General features: G+C 46.7%; 1 protein-coding gene across 1 annotated transcript; it reads right to left on the reverse strand.

The window, feature by feature from the left end:
- Positions 1–146: 146 nt before the first annotated feature.
- LOC116991853 (shiftless antiviral inhibitor of ribosomal frameshifting protein homolog) lies at positions 147–18187 on the reverse strand. Its single transcript, XM_033050829.1, has 8 exons — positions 18091–18187; positions 14467–14611; positions 11207–11235; positions 9412–9438; positions 8661–8816; positions 5706–5809; positions 1939–2096; positions 147–554 (listed from the first exon to the last, which is right to left on the reverse strand). The coding sequence occupies exons 1-8, from the start codon at positions 18118–18120 to the stop codon at positions 334–336; spliced, it is 870 nt and encodes a 289-aa protein (XP_032906720.1). The 5' UTR covers positions 18121–18187; the 3' UTR covers positions 147–333.

An 18187-nucleotide genomic window follows, 5' to 3' on the forward strand; every position in this document is an offset into this window, starting at 1 on the left:
GAATAAGGAGGAAGTCTGAGGAAGGAGGGAGAGGGAGAAAGAGGAAATGAAAGTGTGGAGGGGGAGGGGAGGCGGCTTGGCACTGCGCCTATCTAAAAAACACTACTGCTCTATCAGCAAGTTAAATGATTTCAGTAAATGCACAGAGTTAGAAGAGTGGTTTTAATGAAGGAAAATACAGAGCGTCCTTGCTCTAGTTGAGTTTTAGCGAACAACTGTGTGGTTATCCCTCTGTTTGAACCTTGCTGCGGGATGGAGCAGACGTCTGGTCCGTGTCAATATTTACTCTGGGCCACAAGCTGATGAGGCGGAAAAGTGCAGGACTGGAGCAATTCATTCGTCATTGTCATCGTCATCGCTGCCCTCAGGGATCTGCCTGAGATCCTCCCGAATGATGTCTTCAACTCTGCACTCCATCAGGGAGCCCTGGCTGATGCAACTGGCCACGGTGGAGCCACTGGACTCGTGCGGGTCGCAGGGGACCAGGACCGTGGGTAGACCACGCATTCTCCGGGTGCTGGGGTGCACGCAGTGAGTACCAGCGACATAGGGCTCTGCAACACATAGGGAAATACAGGTGAATATGGGTGTCGAATACCAGCGGTGGATGTAGAGATGGTGAATGTATAGACAGTGAATGTATAGATCGTGGATGTATACGGTGAATGTATAGATGGTGAATGTATAGACAGTGAATGTTTAGACAATTAATGTATAGGTGATGAGCATATAGACTGAATGTAGAAATGGTGAATGTATATATGGTGAATGTATAAATTGTGACCACATATATGGTGAGTGTGTAGACAGTGAATGTATATATGATGAATGTATAGACTGAATGTATAGACTGTGAATGTATAAATTGTGTATGTGTATACAGTGAATGTATAGGCAGTGAATTTATAGATGATGAGTGTAGATGGTGAATGTATATATGGTGAATGTATAGACTGAATGTATAGATTGTGAATGTACAAATGGTGAATGCATAAATGGTGAATGGATACGGTGAATGTACATGCAGTGGATGTATAGATGGTGAATGTTTGGGCGGTTGGTATAAACTTCACCATGCCCATCCAAATGTCTCATCATATCAGTCTCCCCACTATTGGTCATATCTGTCTCTGTCACCCCCTGAGAGTGCGTTCCAGTCCCTTACCACCCTGTGGTATAAAAAACACATGCCCCGCACATCTACTTTAACATTTGCCCCTCTCACCTTAAAGACAGGCATTTATCACCCATCCCATATGGTCCTTGAACTGAAATACTTCCCAGGACACTTCAGAGAGAAATACCGACAGCAAATGGATTTTTACAAATAATCGATACCTTCGATACATTTTATATCGAAGTTTATCGATATTTTATATCGATAGTTTAGTTTAGTTTAGAGATACAGCATGGAAACAGGCCCTTCGGCCCATCCAGTCTGCGCCGACCCATGATCACCCGTACACTAGTTCTATCTACAAACTTACAGAAGCCAATTAACCTACAAACCTGTACGTCTTTGGAAGGTGGGAGGAAACTGGAGCACTCGGAGAAAACCCACATGGTCACGTGGAGAACGTACAAACTCCACACAGACAGCACCCGTAGTCAGGATCAGACGGGGTCTTCAGCAACTCTACCTCTGCTTCACTGTGCAAGCCCCTCACAATTCACAGTTTAATTTCTGGAGCTACCAAGGGGAGCTTGCAACATATTTCCAGACCACCACCCGACCCCCATTCAATCAACATGTTACTGGAGGCCCCCTAGAGGTTTGGGTCAGCTTGGGTCTGAAGAAGTGCGTGGATAGAACTAGTATGCGGGCACAGACTCGAACCGAAACGTCACCCATCCCTTCTCTCCAAAGATGCTGCCTGTCCCGCTGAGTTACTCCAGCATTTTGTGTCTATGGTGTGTAAACCATATCGGGTCAGTTACCTTGCCTGTTGCAACAATCTTCAGCACAGCAGCTATGTGCCTCCCGCCTGTAGTGCCCGGGTGGTCTCTGGTGCTGCCGGCGTGGGATGATACGGAGGGGCAGGATGATGCTGCGGCATCTGTAGCAGGGGGCAGGGACACCCATCTGGCCAAAGCCCCTGGAAGTGGGAAGCAGATACCGAGTCAACAACTCCGGCCGATGGTCAACAATCTCCTGGCCTTAATGAGGCCCACGGTGTGGGGTGCCCGCTGACATCAAAGAGGGGTCCAGTGTTGGGGGGCAGTCAAGAACAAATTCACAGTGAGAACGTACAAACTCCAAACAGACCCGTAGCTAGGATCGAACCCGGGTCTCTGGTTCTGTGAGGCAGCAACTCTAACCCCTCACAAACCTATATCCCCTGGTCCTCAATTCCCCTACTCTGGGCAAAAGACTCTGTGTGATTACCCCGATCTATTCCTCTCATTATTTTGTACACCGCTATAAGATCATCCCTCAGCCTCCTGCGCTCTATGAGGCTGTGGGCCGAGGAGCTTTATTCTACAGTTTCGTGACCCAAGTCACCAAACTACATGAAATTTTCACATATTGTGTAAAAAAATCATCTAAATCACCCCTGAAACTCGTCATGAACAAGACTTGCACATTTTTATTAAATTAGAGAAAAACCGGAAAAATTTCGGTTAATTTTTAGTCCAATCAAAGCACGTTTAACATTGAGTTGTCTGCCAGTTGGCCAATCACGCACTTTGTTTCAGGTTAGCACACATCATAGCTGAGGGTGCCTCTACAGATGCCTGTTTTACTGGAGATTCCGATTTGCTGTTCTGTGGAATACATGTCGTGGAAACTTGCAGCAGGGTAATTGAATTTAGTGAGAAAAGCATTAAAAAGGCTGAAGAATGTGCTGTTAAGTGGAGGAAAGCCTTGAAAGCAAAGTCGCTGCTGAGGTGCTGGAACACAAAGAAGACAGCCAGGAATCAACTCTAACTGAAAGGTAAGATCTAAAGTCTGAATTTGTGAAAATCTATCTGTATGGACTTTAATTAATTTAATTGCACCCTTTTATAATGTGAATAAATTCATTCATTGATTCATTCATTCATTGATTCATTGATTCATTGATTCATTGATTCATTGATTCATTCATTCATTCATTCATTCATTCATTCATTCATTCATTCATTCATTCATTCACTCATTCACTCATTCATTCATGAAGTTGAGGGCCTAAACTATATGTTTCCATAACACAGTCAATTAAACATTGTCACTAATGCCAGCTTGTTGTAGAGCAATAAGTCTTTAACAGCTAATCTTGGAGCTGCCTGCGATAACTTACTGGGAAAAAGTGCTCTGCAACATAACAACAATAAATCGAGCGATAGCAAAGTCTAGAAGGAAGAAAGGTAATGATAGGACACAAACAACAAATCTTTTTACTTATGGTCATATGATGTTACTTTGAAAAATGAAAAGATATATTTGAGGATGTTGATTTATTTTACTTTTCATTCCTTTTCTGTTTTCTTTTTCCTCTTTCAATTGAGTTCAAGACACTGAAAGGCCTGAAGCAGGTGAATCACCTCAAGAGGCAGTTCCTGATGGTGAAGCAGATGAGCCGGCCCCAAAGAGGCTGCTTCGATCCATGACAAGTCATAGTCAACAAACAGCAACTGTCGAGCACACTGACTGCAGGCATGTCCTACCAGCGCATTGCATCATTTGTAAAGGTTCAAAGTACACAAAAGAAATAAATAGTGGAAAAAATGGTCATATAAAGTTTTATTTTAATGTGGATCGTTTCACTGTTTATTTTATCAAATTATTTAAACAATGAGTGAATTACTTATGATAATGGCGTGCCGGTGAATGACTGCGGCAATCCACCCACCGATCCACACATACATACATACATACATACATACATACGCATCCACACACACACATCCATCCATACGCACACTTCCATGCATGCAAACACACACATACATGCACACATAAATCCGCTCACACACACACACATCCATTCACACGCAGACATACATGTACACATCCAAACATACATGCACACATACATCCATCCACATGTACATACACACTTACATCCACAGATACACGTTCGAAAGGCATACACAGACACACGCACAAACTAGAGATAAACAATGCAACACTTTTAGGGTTCTTTTAGGTCAAAGGTAATAGCCCTCATTTGCAAAGGCACCATCGGGGGGAGGGGGGGGGGGTGGGTCTATAACATAAATATAAGCTCATTGTAGCTTAAAATGAATATTCATCGAGTAAACATCAGAGCATTCGATTCTTGGCAAGGATGTGACATTTACATCAGAAATAAGACAGGTCTCTCACAGGTCTGACACTGCCCCAGTCCCACTATGGCCGTTACCCCCACTCTCCCCACTTTGGCAGTCAGCGGGGTTCAGTAAATGGGGAAACCTAGAGGATCTGTCCTGACCCTTTATTTAGGCAGGTTCATGAGCCCTTAAAACCTGGGACATCTGCTGCAGTCTCATTTAATTTCCTATTAAAGCGACTGGAACATGCCTGCCTGGCACTGCCCCAGTCCCACTATGGCCGTTACCCCCACTCTGCACACTGGCAGTCAGTGGGGTTCAGTAAAGGGAGGAACCCACAAGAACTGCCCTAACCCATTAATTAGGCTGGTTCAGGAGCAGAACCTCTGCGACAGTGTCATTACAAAAAACACTCACAATTATATTCATCATATTATTTTTATATAATATAATTATACTTAATTATATATAACATTCATATTAACAGATATATATATATATATATATTGGTATAATAATATATAGTTTAAATGGACTGCAACACGGAAGTAGGCTGCTCATGGTGTAATACGGGCATTGACCACTAGATTTTCCCGATCTCATTTTCTAATTAGTTTAATTGATTAATGTGCAACTTTTGGCAATGACGAGTTATAACTTCCTTCTCAATTATATTTCATCTAAATCTGTGGAAAATTTCGTGTAGTTTGGTGACTTGGGTCACGAAAACCTATTTCTAGACACATCTTTGATGCTCGGCCGAGTCCGAGCCTGCTCAACCTCTCCCTATAGCTCAGAGCCTCGGGTCCCGGCAACATCCTCATAAATCTCCTCTGTACCCTGCCCAGCTTGACGACATCCTTCGGTAAACATAGCGACGAAAACTGAACGCAATACTCTAACAGTTTAGGTTACAGACACGGGTGCGGAAACAGAGTCTGCGCCGACCAGCGATCCCTGCACACGAAAACTATCCTACACACACTGGGGACATTTTACCATTTTTTTTACCGGAGTCGATGAACAAGCCAGAGGCAAGCCTGTACGTCTTTGGAGTGTGGGAGGAAACCAGAGATCCCACAAAAAACCCGCGCCGGTCACGGGGAGAGCGTACAAACTCCGTACAGACAAGCACCCATAGTCAGGATCGAACCCGGGTCTCTATCGCTGTGCCACCGTGACGCCCTATGTGGCCTCACCAATGTCTTATATGACTGTAACACAGCCTCCCAACTTCTATACTCAATATCCTTCATTCATTCATTCATTCATTCATTCATTCATTCATTCATTCATTCATTCATTCCTTCCTTCCTTCCTTCCTTCCTTCCTTCCTTCCTTCATTCATTCATTCATTCATTCCTTCCTTCATTCATTCATTCATTCATTCATTCATTCATTCATTCATTCATTCATTCATTCTACTTCTCTGCTCAATACTTTGGCCTTACCTGAAAGAATGGTTGCAATGGTCGCAATAATACTCAGCAATCCCCCATTCCTGATCCTTCGGCACAGGTCTGTATTTTTGTTTACAAGTACGGCATCTTGATACCTGTGGAGACAGACCATGCGATATCGCGGCCAAACCCGGTCCTCAATCAGACCCATTAAACAATAAATCCGAAGGTCAAGCTGGAAAGGGTGCTGAGAAGATTTACGAGGATGTTGCCAGGACCCGAGGGTCTGAGCTACAGGGAGAGGTTGAGTAGGCTGGGACTCTATTGCTTAGAGCGCAGCAGGATGAGGGGTGATCTTATAGTGTATAAAATAATGAGAGGAATAGATCGGGTAGATGCACAGAGTCTCTTGCCCAGAGTAGGTGAATCGAGGACCAGAGGACATAGGTTTAAGGTGAAGGGGAAAAGGTCTAATAGAAATCTGAGTGATAGCATTTTTACACAAAGGGTGGTGGGTGTCTGGAACAAGCTGCCAGAGGAGGTAGTTGAGGCTGGAACTATCCCAATGTTTAAGAAACAGTTAGACAGGTACATGGATGGGACAGGTTTGGAGGGATATGGACCAAATGCAGGCAGGTGGGACTAGTGTAGCTGGGACATGTTGGCCATTGTGGGAAAGTTGGGCCTGTTTCCATGCTGTATCACTCTATGACTCTATGAAAGTCAGAAAAACCACAGATGCTGAAATTCTGAAACAGACAGAGTAAATGTTCACAACACCCAGCTGGTCAGGCAGTGTCTGTGGAGAGAAAAACAGAGCAAAGGTTTCAGGGACCTCGATGCTCAGTCTGAATTGGGAAGAAGAGTGAAGAAGGTGAAATCATTGGACAAAGTCAGCATGGATTTACAAAAGGTAAATCATGTCTGACGAATCTTATAGAATTTTTCGAGGATGTAACTAGTAGCGTGGATAGGGGAGAACCAGTGGATGTGGTGTATCTGGACTTCCAGAAGGCTTTCGACAAGGTCCCACATAAGAGATTAGTATACAAACTTAAAGCACATGGCATTGGGGGTTCAATATTGATGTGGATAGAGAACTGGCTGGCAAACAGGAAGCAAAGAGTAGGAGTAAACGGGTCCTTTTCACAATGGCAGGCAGTGACTAGTGGGGTACCGCAAGGCTCAGTGCTGGGACCCCAGCTATTTACAATATATATTAATGATCTGGATGAGGGAATTGAAGGCAATATCTCCAAGTTTGCGGATGACACTAAGCTGGGGGGCAGTGTTAGCTGTGAGGAGGATGCTAGGAGACTGCAAGGTGACTTGGATAGGCTGGGTGAGTGGGCAAATGTTTGGCAGATGCAGTATAATGTGGATAAATGTGAGGTTATCCATTTTGGTGGCAAAAACAGGAAAGCAGACTATTATCTAAATGGTGGCCGACTAGGAAAAGGGGAGATGCAGCGAGACCTGGGTGTCATGGTACACCAGTCATTGAAAGTGGGCATGCAGGTGCAGCAGGCAGTGAAGAAAGCGAATGGTATGTTAGCTTTCATAGCAAAAGGATTTGAGTATAGGAGCAGGGAGGTTCTACTGCAGTTGTACAGGGTCTTGGTGAGACCACACCTGGAGTATTGCGTACAGTTTTGGTCTCCAAATCTGAGGAAGGACATTATTGCCATAGAGGGAGTGCAGAGAAGGTTCACCAGACTGATTCCTGGGATGTCAGGACTGTCTTATGAAGAAAGACTGGATAGACTTGGTTTATACTCTCTAGAATTTAGGAGATTGAGAGGGGATCTTATAGAAACTTACAAAATTCTTAAGGGGTTGGACAGGCTAGATGCAGGAAGATTGCTCCCGATGTTGGGGAAGTCCAGGACAAGGGGTCACAGCTTAAGGATAAGGGGGGAAATCCTTTAAGACCGAGATGAGAAAAACATTTTTCACACAGAGAGTGGTGAATCTCTGGAACTCTCTGCCACAGAGGGTAGTTGAGGCCAGTTCATTGGCTATATTTAAGAGGGAGTTAGATGTGGGCCTTGTGGCTAAAGGGATCAGGGGGTATGGAGAGAAGGCAGGTACAGGATACTGAGTTGGATGATCAGCCATGATCATATTGAATGGCGGTGCAGGCTCGAAGGGCCGAATGGCCTACTCCTGCACCTAATTTCTATGTTTCTAAGAGAAAACAAGCTAGGTTTCAGTGACAAAGAAATTGGGACAGGGGTGGATAGGACAAAGACAATATCTCAGATTGTGTGAGATAAAAATGGGTTAATGCAACAGTAAAACACAAAGTGCTGGAAGATCTCAGTGGGTCAGGCAGCATCTGTGGAAGGAATGGATAGGTGACGTTTTGGGTTGGGAAACTTCTTCAAACTAATTATAATAGGGTGGAGCAAGCTGGAAAAGAACGGTCGGGGAGGGACAAAGCTTGGCAAGTGATTGAGTCCACACCAGCCCCAATTTACAGAGGCCAATTTAACCTACAAAGCCACACGCCTTTGGGATTTGGGAGGGAACCGGAGCACCTGGAGGAAACACACGCTCACATCCCACGGGGAGAACGTGCAAACTCCACACAGAGATCAGGATCGATCCCGGGTCTCTGGCACCGTGAGGCAGCAGTTTTACCAGCTGCGCACTGTACCTCCATAGTATTGCTTGTATGAAACCAACACCTACATGTTTTCCCTAGCTTTAGGTTTAAGAGGCCCAGAAAGTCCACGCCAGCCAGTGATCACCCTATACACACACACACACACTAGGGACAATTTATAATTTTACTGCAGCCAATTAACCTACAAACCTGCACATCTTGGAATGTGGGAGGAAACCGGAGCTTCCCAGGGAAAACCCACGCAGGTCACAGGGAGAACGTAGAGGCAGCACCCGTAGTCAGGATTGAACCCGGGTCTCTGGCGCTGTAAACCAGTAACTCTACCGCTGCGCCACCGTGCTGAGTGCCTGAAGGGTATAGTATTACTGCAGCTTTACCTGTTTTCTCTCAGGTACCTCTCGCCACCAGTCATGTTCACAAGTAACGCAAGCGAACTGCCTTTGGTCTCGGGGAACCTCGTTTCTACGTGCCGAGTTAAACATGTGCAAGTTCCTGGCTGTCAGTGGAAGGGCCCTTAGTCCGTCTGCAATGTGCTGGTTGGAAACAGAAAGCGAATACAATCACACTTCAAAAATACAGGAGGCATTGGGGGATACATTGCAGAGTTTGACCTCCTTATACAATTAACTGCGTACATGGGGATAACACAATGGTGCGTCTGATAGACCTGCCACCTCACAGGACCGCAGACCAAGGTTATTCAAGCGGACAGCTGACCGACTTGGGTTGGAAAAAGGGAAGAGGTGGGAAATAGACCAGGGCAGAACTCTGCTCTTAAGTACTATACACTACTGTTTATTTTTAATATAGAAACATAGAAAATAGGTGCAGGAGGAGGCCATTCTCTGGGCCTCCACCTGGCCATCTCCTGGGCACAATAGTAAACCAACCCAGAAAGATAAATTCTTGGGGATATTAAAACTAATTTTTGCCCCTCTTCTTACATGAAACATGTGTCCTGTTGTTTTTGATTCCGCCACCCTGGAGAAATGAGCGTGTGGATTCATCCTGTCTATTGCCCCACATGCCAGCATCTCTACCTGCTACATCATCGCACTGCCCGATTTTCCTTAGAATCTGCAGGTGACAATAAGCTTAACGTGCAGGTTCGCAGGAGACTTGCATTACCTGTAAGTCTTCATCATCTTCATTGTCCTGTGAAGAGAAGGATACAACAGGCTTAAGGCACCAGCAGTGGCAATAGCATCAATATGATAACTTATCATTGTCATGTCTATCAGGCACGGAAATCTCTATCAAAACATGGGGGGGACGGGGGGGGACACACTTTCTTGGCGACCACACACACTCACACTCACACACACACTCACACACACAGTCACACACACTCACACACACACACACACACACACACACACACACACACACACACACACACACACACACACACACACTCACACATACACTCACACTCACACTCACACTCACACACACACTCACACACACACTCACACACACACACACACACACTCTCACACACACACACACACACACACACACACACACACACTCACACACACTCACACACACTCACACACACTCACGCACACACTCACACTCACACACACTCACGCACACACTCACACTCACACACACACACACACTCACACTCACACTCACACACACATACACACACACGCAAGGCTTCAGCCGTGGGCCCTGTGGATGATAATTACGGGAACAACACAGCCTGGAGCTGCTTCTCCGCGCTGGCTGTAAACCTGGGCTGTCGTGCCCGTAACTACAGGCAGGGCTGTAGGTTAACCCGGCGGGACAGGCAGTGTTGAGCTGGATTTAGCGCTGCTTCTCTGCGCTGGCTGTGGGCCTGGGGGAACCATTCCCGTCTGACTCCCGACGTTCAGTATAAAAGTTTGTTGTACATGCTATCCAAACAGATCAGTTCAAACTCAAGTACAATAGATGGAGTAAATGGGGAGATAAGGGTGCAGAATATAGTTATCAGTATTCATAATGTCATAAATTCTAGGAGCAGAATTAGGCCATTCTGCCCATCAAGTCTACTCTGCTATTTAAGCATGAATGTTCTATCTTTCCCTCTCAACCCCATTTTCCTGCCTTCTCCCCATAACCCCTAACACCTGTATTAATCAAGAACCTCAGCCTTAAAAATATCCATTGACGGCCTCCATGGCAAAGAATTCCACAGATTTACCACCCTCTGACGAAAGAAATTCCTCCTTATTTTCTATCTACAGGTACGTCCTTTAATTCTGAGGCTATGCCCTCTGGTCCTGGACTCTCCCACTAGTGGAAACATCCACTCTATCCAGGCCTTTCACTATTCGGTAGGTTTCAATGAGGTACCCCCTCATCCTTCTAAACTCCAGCGAGTACAGGCCCAGTGCCGTCAAAGGCTCATCATACGTTAACCCGATCATTTCTGGGATCATTCTCGTAGGCCTCCTCTGGACCCTCTCCAACACCAGCACCTCCTCTCTCAGACACTGGGCCCATTGTGATAAACCTTCACTGACTCCAAGATCAAGGGTTCCAGGTAAGGAGAGGAGACCAGCATGAAGACCCAGTTTGGCAACTAATGCCGCTGTCCCACTTAGGAAACCTCTGGAGACTTTGCGCCCCACCCAAGCTTTCCATGCGGTTCCTGGAGGTTGCAGGTGGTTGCCGGAGGTTGCAGGTAGTGGAAGCAGGTAGGGAGACTGACAAAAACCTCCGGGAACCGCACGGAAACCTTGGGTGGGGCGCAAAGTCTCCAGAGGTTTCCGTTCAGGTTTCCTAAGTGGGACAGGGCATAAAATGAGGCAACCAAAAACCTCATTTGTCACCTCTACTTGAAGGTTACTTTGTCTCTTTGACTTGGGATTGTCCAATTCATCGAACAAACTGAGCCAATAACAGAAGATCTGACAATGTTGGTCCTTACCTGAGGTTCAGGATCATTGTGATCTGAATCTGTAACCAAAAAATAAGAAAGTTACCAGAATTACGTTTGACTCAGTTGTTGTGCTCAAGTTAACGAGTAAATATAAAGTCAACTATCCACTCCCCGATCACCTTGACCAGAGTGCATGCTCTTGGTTGTATAATGATCCTGTCTACTTTGGGGCCAACTGGTTCAGCTCAACTCAAGGAACATTGTTGGGAGGGGATCAAAGTTCTAGTTCATGTTATAGGAGCAGAATCAGGAGCATTCGACCCATCGAGTCTACTCTGCCGTTCAATCACGCCTAATCTATCTCTCCCTCCTAACCCCATTCAATACAATACAATTTATTTGTTGTCATTTGAACCCAGTGGTTCAAACGAAATTTGGTTTCTGCAGTCATACAAACAAGAAGAAGAACCAAGACACGACACAATTTACACGAACATCCATCACAGTGAATCTCCTCCTCACTGTGATGGAAGGCAAAGTCTTATCTCTCCCCTGCACTCCTCGTTCTCCTCCCGATGTCAGAGTCAAAGCCCCCGGTGGGCGATGGTAATTGTCCCACGGCCATTAAAGCCGCGCCGGGTGATGCAAGGCCACGCTCCGGGTCTTGGTGTTGGAGCCCCCGGAGGGCGCTAGCAAGTCCCGCGGCCATTTAAAGCCGCGCCGGGCGATGTAAGGCCCCGCTCCAGGTCTTGGTGTTGGAGCCCCCGGCGGGCGCTAGCAAGTCCCGCGGCCATTTAAAGCCGCGCCGGGCGATGTAAGGCCCCGCTCCAGGTCATCCTCAACCCCGCAACTCGGGCGGGAGAAGTCGCCGTTGCGGAAGCCCCGAAAAGCGGTCTCCCACCAGGGACCCGCGGGCTCCCGGTGTCACCGTCCACCAGACCTGCCTTCTCCCCGTAACCCCTGACACCCTACTGGATGGGATTCGGACAGCTAGATGGAAATGTTGGCCATGCACTGGGATTCAACATCCATGGACCGAAGTGTGGGAGAAGACAAGATACAGCGAGAGCATGAAGAGTTTGGTGTGACCACCCAGTCCATTCATATGGAAGATTATCAATTGGATCTGGTCACTGATACACTTTGGATAACTATTGCTTCACACACACAGAGGATGGAGAATAATTGCAAATGTTAACTTGTAACCAGGTCAGTAGTTAATGATTAAAATTTACTCTTCTGCAGGGACCCTTGGGCTGGGAATCACTTTCACAAAATCTGGAATTCGGGTTCCTTTATTAGAACATTCAGAAACACAACATTGATAGAGCCGCTGTCTCACAGAGCAATAGACCCGGGTTCAACCTTGAGCTCGGGCGTTGTCTATGTGGAGTTTGCATGTTCTCCCTGCGACTGTTCCGCTGTTAATAAAATTACCCCTAGTATGTAGGGAGTGGATGAGAAAGTGGGATAACATGGAGCTAGAGTGAACAGTGATGGTCGGCATGCACTTGGTGGGCCGAATGGCCTGTTTCCAGGCAGTATCTCCAAATTACAATCTAAAACATGTGGCCAGTTGGTCAGTGCTTAACGAAAGGTCACTTTATGATTTCTTGTGTGCCCATTGTCTTCCGCCAAACTGGGGTTGAGTTGAGTTTAGTTTATTGTCACGTGTACCGAGGTACAGTGAAGGGGGTTTTTGTTGCGTGCAAACCAGCCAGTGGAAGATGACTTGGTAAAGTCAAGAAAAGTCCAATTAAATATAGTCTGGGGGTCTCGCGTGAGGTAGATGGGAGGTCAGGACCACTCTCCAGTTGGTGATACGATGGCTCAGTTGCTTGATAACAGCTGGGAAGAAACTGCCCCTGAATCTGGAGGTGTGCGTGTTGTCACATTTCTGTACCCCGTGCCTGATGGGGGAGGGGATTAGAAGGAGTGTTTAAGAAGGAACTGCAGATGCTGGAAAATCGAAGGTACACAAAAATGCTGGAGAAACTCAGCGGGTGCAGCAGCATCTATGGAGCGAAGGAAATAGGCAACGTTTCGGGCCGAAACCCTTCTTCAGACCCTAGAAGGAGTGACTGGGGTGAGACTGGTCGTTGATATTGCTGCTGGCCTTGCCGAGGCAGGGTGAAGTGTAGATGTAGGGGCATTGCCCTATAACTCCAGTCACTGAACAATGTATTTTGAGTTTCATCGCATCCACCAAACTTCATTAAAGCTCCAATGGACGAGTCTCACTCTCTCTTCACTTAAAGCTCCCAGGTGCTGACTAGGGGCTGGGCTCAGGGGAAGATCTCCTGTCCTTCTTGGGTAAAGCTAGTCCCGATCCAAGAGTGGGGCGTGCAAGCGATCTCTCTAGACCACAGCACCAGCCAATGAAGAATGATTGCAGTCACATTCAGAAGTGATAGGAGCAGAATTAGGCCATTCGGCCCATCAAGTGTTCAATCATGGCTGATCTACCTTTTCCTCCAAACCCCATTCTCCTGCCTGCTCCCCATAACCTCTGACACCCGTGGTATTCAATGTTCACTCTAGTACCATGTTATCCCACTTTCCCATCCACTCCCTACACACCAGGGCATAGATACATAGATACATAGAAAATAGGTGCAGGAGTAGGCCATTCGGCCCTTCGAGCCTGCACTGCCATTCAATATGATCATGGCTGATCATCCAACTCAGTATCCTGTACCTGCCTTCTCTCCATACCCCCTGATCCCTTTAGCCACAAGGGCCACATCTAACTCCCTCTTAAATATAGCCAATGAACTGGCCTCAACTACCCTCAGCAGAGAGTTTCAGAGATTCGCCACTCTCTGTGTGAAAAATGTTTTTCTCATCTCGGTCTTAAAGGATTTCCCCCCTATCCTTAAGCTGTGACCCCTTGTCCTGGACTTCCCCAACATCGGGAACAATCTTCCTGCATCTGGCCTGTCCAACCCCTTAAGAATTTTGTAAGTTTCTATAAGATCCCCCCTCAATCTTCTAAATTCTAGCGTGTACAAGCCGAGTCTATCCAGTCTTTCTTCATATGAAAGTCCTGACATCCCAGGAATCAGTCTGGTGAACCTTCTCTGTACTCCCTCTATGGCAATAATGTCCTTCCTCAGATTTGGAGACCAAAACTGTACACAATACTCCAGGTGTGGTCTCACCAAGACCCTGTACAACTGCAGTAGAACCTCCCTGCTCCTATACTCAAATCCTTTTGCTACGAAAGCTAATATACCATTGGCTTTCTTCACTGCCTGCTGCACCTGCATGCCCACTTTCAATGGGGGCAATAGTGGTCGCAAACCTACCTTCACCTTGCTCCTTCAGCCGAATGATCTCTTGAGCCACCATATCATAGTCATTGTTGTAGCGTATCATCAGGGTCTCGGCGATGGCCGCAGGGATCTCCTTGGCGTGAAACAGCTCCCTCAGCCGCCTGCTGCCCTTCTCCAACTGTCGCCAAGATCAACAAAATTAATGTTCGAGCGCAGTGTTAGAGCTGCTGCCTCACAGCTCCGCCAGAGACCCCCCTACTACAATCAGTCTGAAGAAGGGTCCAGACCCAAAACGTCGTCTGTCCATTCTCTCCGGAGATGCCGCCTGACCCGCTGAGTTAAGGGCCTGTCCCACTTTGGTGTAATTTGCGTGTCATTTACGGGACGTCATTTACGCGTCACGACGCACGCGTTGTGATGCGCGCATGGCACATGGTGAGGCGTGGTGGCGTAGGCAGTGATGCACGGTCGCGCGTGGCGCCCCTAGGATTTCCGGGATTCACAAAATCTTCGCGCGCCACCTGCGTGACCCGCAAATTACGCCCTTTACTGGGACAGGCCCTTTACGCAAGATTCTTTTTGGGCTCTACGCATTTGAAGTGACGCCAGTGGATCTCAATGTGGAAACAAAAACCTAAAAGGGAAAACGTGCCAGAAATTCTTCTTGGGAGAACGTTGACCTTTTTTTGGGGAGATTAAACAACTTTGAGGATTGCTGGTCAGTGTGACACTAGCACGCTGAGTTCTGGAAACTTCCAAAGAGCTCCAACTGGACTCAAACACAATGTGACTGCAAGTAGGCCAGGCTAATCGAGTGGGGATAGACACAAAATGCAGGAGTAAATCAGTATGACAGGCAACATCTCTGGAGAGAAGGAATGGGTGACGTTTCGGGTCGAGAGGTGCGTAGGGGTTTGTGTAACATAGTCATAGAAGCAGAAAAATAGGTGCTGGAGTAGGCCATTCAGCCCTTTGAGCCAGCACCGCCATTCAATATGATCATGGCTGATCATCAAAAATCAGTACCCCGTTCCTGCTTTTTCCCCATATCCCTTGATTCCGTTAGCCCTAAGAGCCATATCTAACTCTCTCTTGAAAACATCCAGTGAATTGGCCTCCACTGCCTTCTGTGGCAGAGAAATCCACAGATTCACAACTCTCTGGGTGAAGACACTTTTTCCTCATCTCAGTCCTAAATGGCCGACCATTTATTCTTAAACTGTGACCCCTGGTTCTGGACTGCCCCAACATCGGGAACATTTTTCCTGCATCTAGCCTGCCCAAACCTTTAGGCATGGACCTCCATGGAAAGGGGTATTGAAGACCTCTTAATAACAGTATTGCCTCCAAGAAGGTTCTGAGGGATGAATAATGCGTGGCATTAAATGAAAACCTGGCTCAAACAATCTAGATTAATTATTATGTGGAGATAAGGAACTGTAGAGGTTGGTTTACACAAAAGGGACAAAAAGTGCTGGAGTAACTCAGCAGGTCAGGCAGTATCTCTGGAGAAAATGGAGGTGATGCTTCGGGTTGAAGAAGGGTCTCGACCCTAAACATCACCCATTCCTTCTCTCCAGAGATGCTGCCTGTCCCGCTGAGTTACTCCAGCATTTTGTGCTTATCTTTGGTTTAAACTAGCACCTGCAGTTCCTTCCGACACATGTTCTCCAGGGATGCTGTGTGACCTGCTGCGATTACTCCAGCACTTTGTGTCCTTTCGGCTTAATTATTAATTTAATTGTTGTCGATTTCCAATTGAGGTCACCGTCTTAGTTTCCCCTCCCCCACCGCCCCTGTACAGAGTATCGGTTCTGCCCAGATTATACGGGGGGAGCTTTAGACTTTAGAGATACAACGTGGCAAGAGGTCTTTCGGCCCCCCCGAGTCCACGCCGACCAACATTCATCCCGTACACTACCGCTATCCTACACACTAGGAACAATTTATAATTTACAGAAGCCAATTAACCTACAAACCTGCCCGTCGTGTGAGTGTGGGAGGAAACCGGAGCACCTGGAGAAAACCCACGCGGTCACAGGGAGAACGTGCAAACTCCGTACAGACTGCACCCGCGGTCAGGATCGAACCTGGGTCTTTGGTGCTGTAAGGCAGCAACTCTACCGCTGAGCACCAGGATCCCTGCAGTTCAAAATTGGAAGCCTCTTACTCTCATGGTTCACATTCCTGTCCACGGCTCGTTGCTTCCCGCCTGCGGCACTTCTTGCAGCCACAGAGAACACAATGACATTCCTACAAAACCCGTTCCCCTTACGACACAGTGGCACAGGGGCAGAGTTGCTGCCTCACAGCATCCGAGACCCGGGTCCCACCCTGACTACTGGTGCTGTCTATGTGGAGTTTTACACGTTCACCCTTTGACCGCGTGGATTTCCTCCGGGTGCTCCGGTTTCCTCCCACATCCCACAGACGTGCGGATTTCAAGGTTCATTGACCTCTGTAAATTATGCCTTATGGAGCATAGAGAGTGGGTGAGAATGCGGGATAACATTAAAACATAAAACTCGTGTGGATAGTTGATCAATGGTCAGCATGGACTTGCTGGGCCTGTTTCAATGCTGCATCTCTAAGCTACACACACATTAACTCACACAAGAAAACACGCACATAACGTGGGGTATGGGAAGAAGGCAGGAGAATGGGGTTGAGAGGGAAAGATAGATCGGCCATGATTGAATGGTGGAGTAGACTTGATGGGCCGAATGGCCTAATACTGCCCTTAAAACTTATGAAAACACACACACACACTCACATACAAGTAGTGATACACACAGACAAATAGATACACACATGTAGAGACACGCACACACACACACACACACACACACACACACACACACACACACACACACACACACACACACACACACACACACACACACGTAGACACACAGGCACAAATAAATAAAATATATAACTACTTCTCCTAATGTCTACTTCCTCCGGAATAGATATGCAAAGAAGAAAATCCGAGCAACATGGTCAGCTGGGTGACAAAGGTACAATGTGTTGGACTAACTCAACCGGTTTAAGCAGCATCTCTGGAGAATATAGACAAGATGGCGTTTCAAAGAATGATAGCACTGTTAGATAACATCAATGCTGTGCTTGAATCCATATCCTGTTTCATTCTGGCAGAAACGAAACTCTGGTTTATCTTAGTTAACTGGTAGACAAATCTCAGCAGGTGCAGCAGCATCTATGGAGCGAAGGAAATTTTGTCTACCTTCGATTTTTCCAGCATCTGCAGTTCCTTCTTAAACAAATATCTTAGTTAAGTCTTTGATTAGCTCCACCCAACTCCCTAAACCTCAGATAGACACAAAAAGCTGGAGTAACTCAGCGGGTCAGACAGCAACTGTGGAGAGGAGGAATCGGTGAACGTTTCGGTTTGAGACCCTTCTTCAGCACGAGAGATCGGGGGGTGGGAAACGACTTTTTCAGGGGAAGTTGGGCAGAGGAGAGGCAGGGTGAAAGAAGACGAAATCTTTTTGCTGAGCCTAATGTTTGCTGATATTATTCCCGATGCCAACTAATCTTGGCACAACCCTTCAGTAAAGCCCAGTTGCGAATCTTTTTTTAAACAATGACCAACATCTGCAACGAGTTCACAAAATTATAACACAAACAAGTTACCTCAATTTCACCGTCCATTTCCTGATGCATGCTGCCAGGAATTGAACCTTCAGGCCGCACCAAGCTTATCTCTATGGTTTCATTTTCAATTTCCTGG

This window comes from Amblyraja radiata, chromosome 35, assembly GCF_010909765.2.
Source record: "Amblyraja radiata isolate CabotCenter1 chromosome 35, sAmbRad1.1.pri, whole genome shotgun sequence".
Classification (NCBI taxonomy): Eukaryota; Metazoa; Chordata; class Chondrichthyes; order Rajiformes; family Rajidae; genus Amblyraja; species Amblyraja radiata.

Excerpts from the sequence above, each read along its gene's own strand:
- LOC116991853 (XM_033050829.1), bottom strand. The coding sequence starts at position 18,120 with ATGCATCAGGAAATGGACGGTGAAATTGAG. Across the intron at positions 8,817-9,411 it reads AAGATGATGAAGACTTACAG|CACATTGCAGACGGACTAAG; the intron begins GTAATGCAAGTC and ends GTTTCCAACCAG. Across the intron at positions 2,097-5,705 it reads CATTGCAACCATTCTTTCAG|GGGCTTTGGCCAGATGGGTG; the intron begins GTAAGGCCAAAG and ends TCCCACTTCCAG.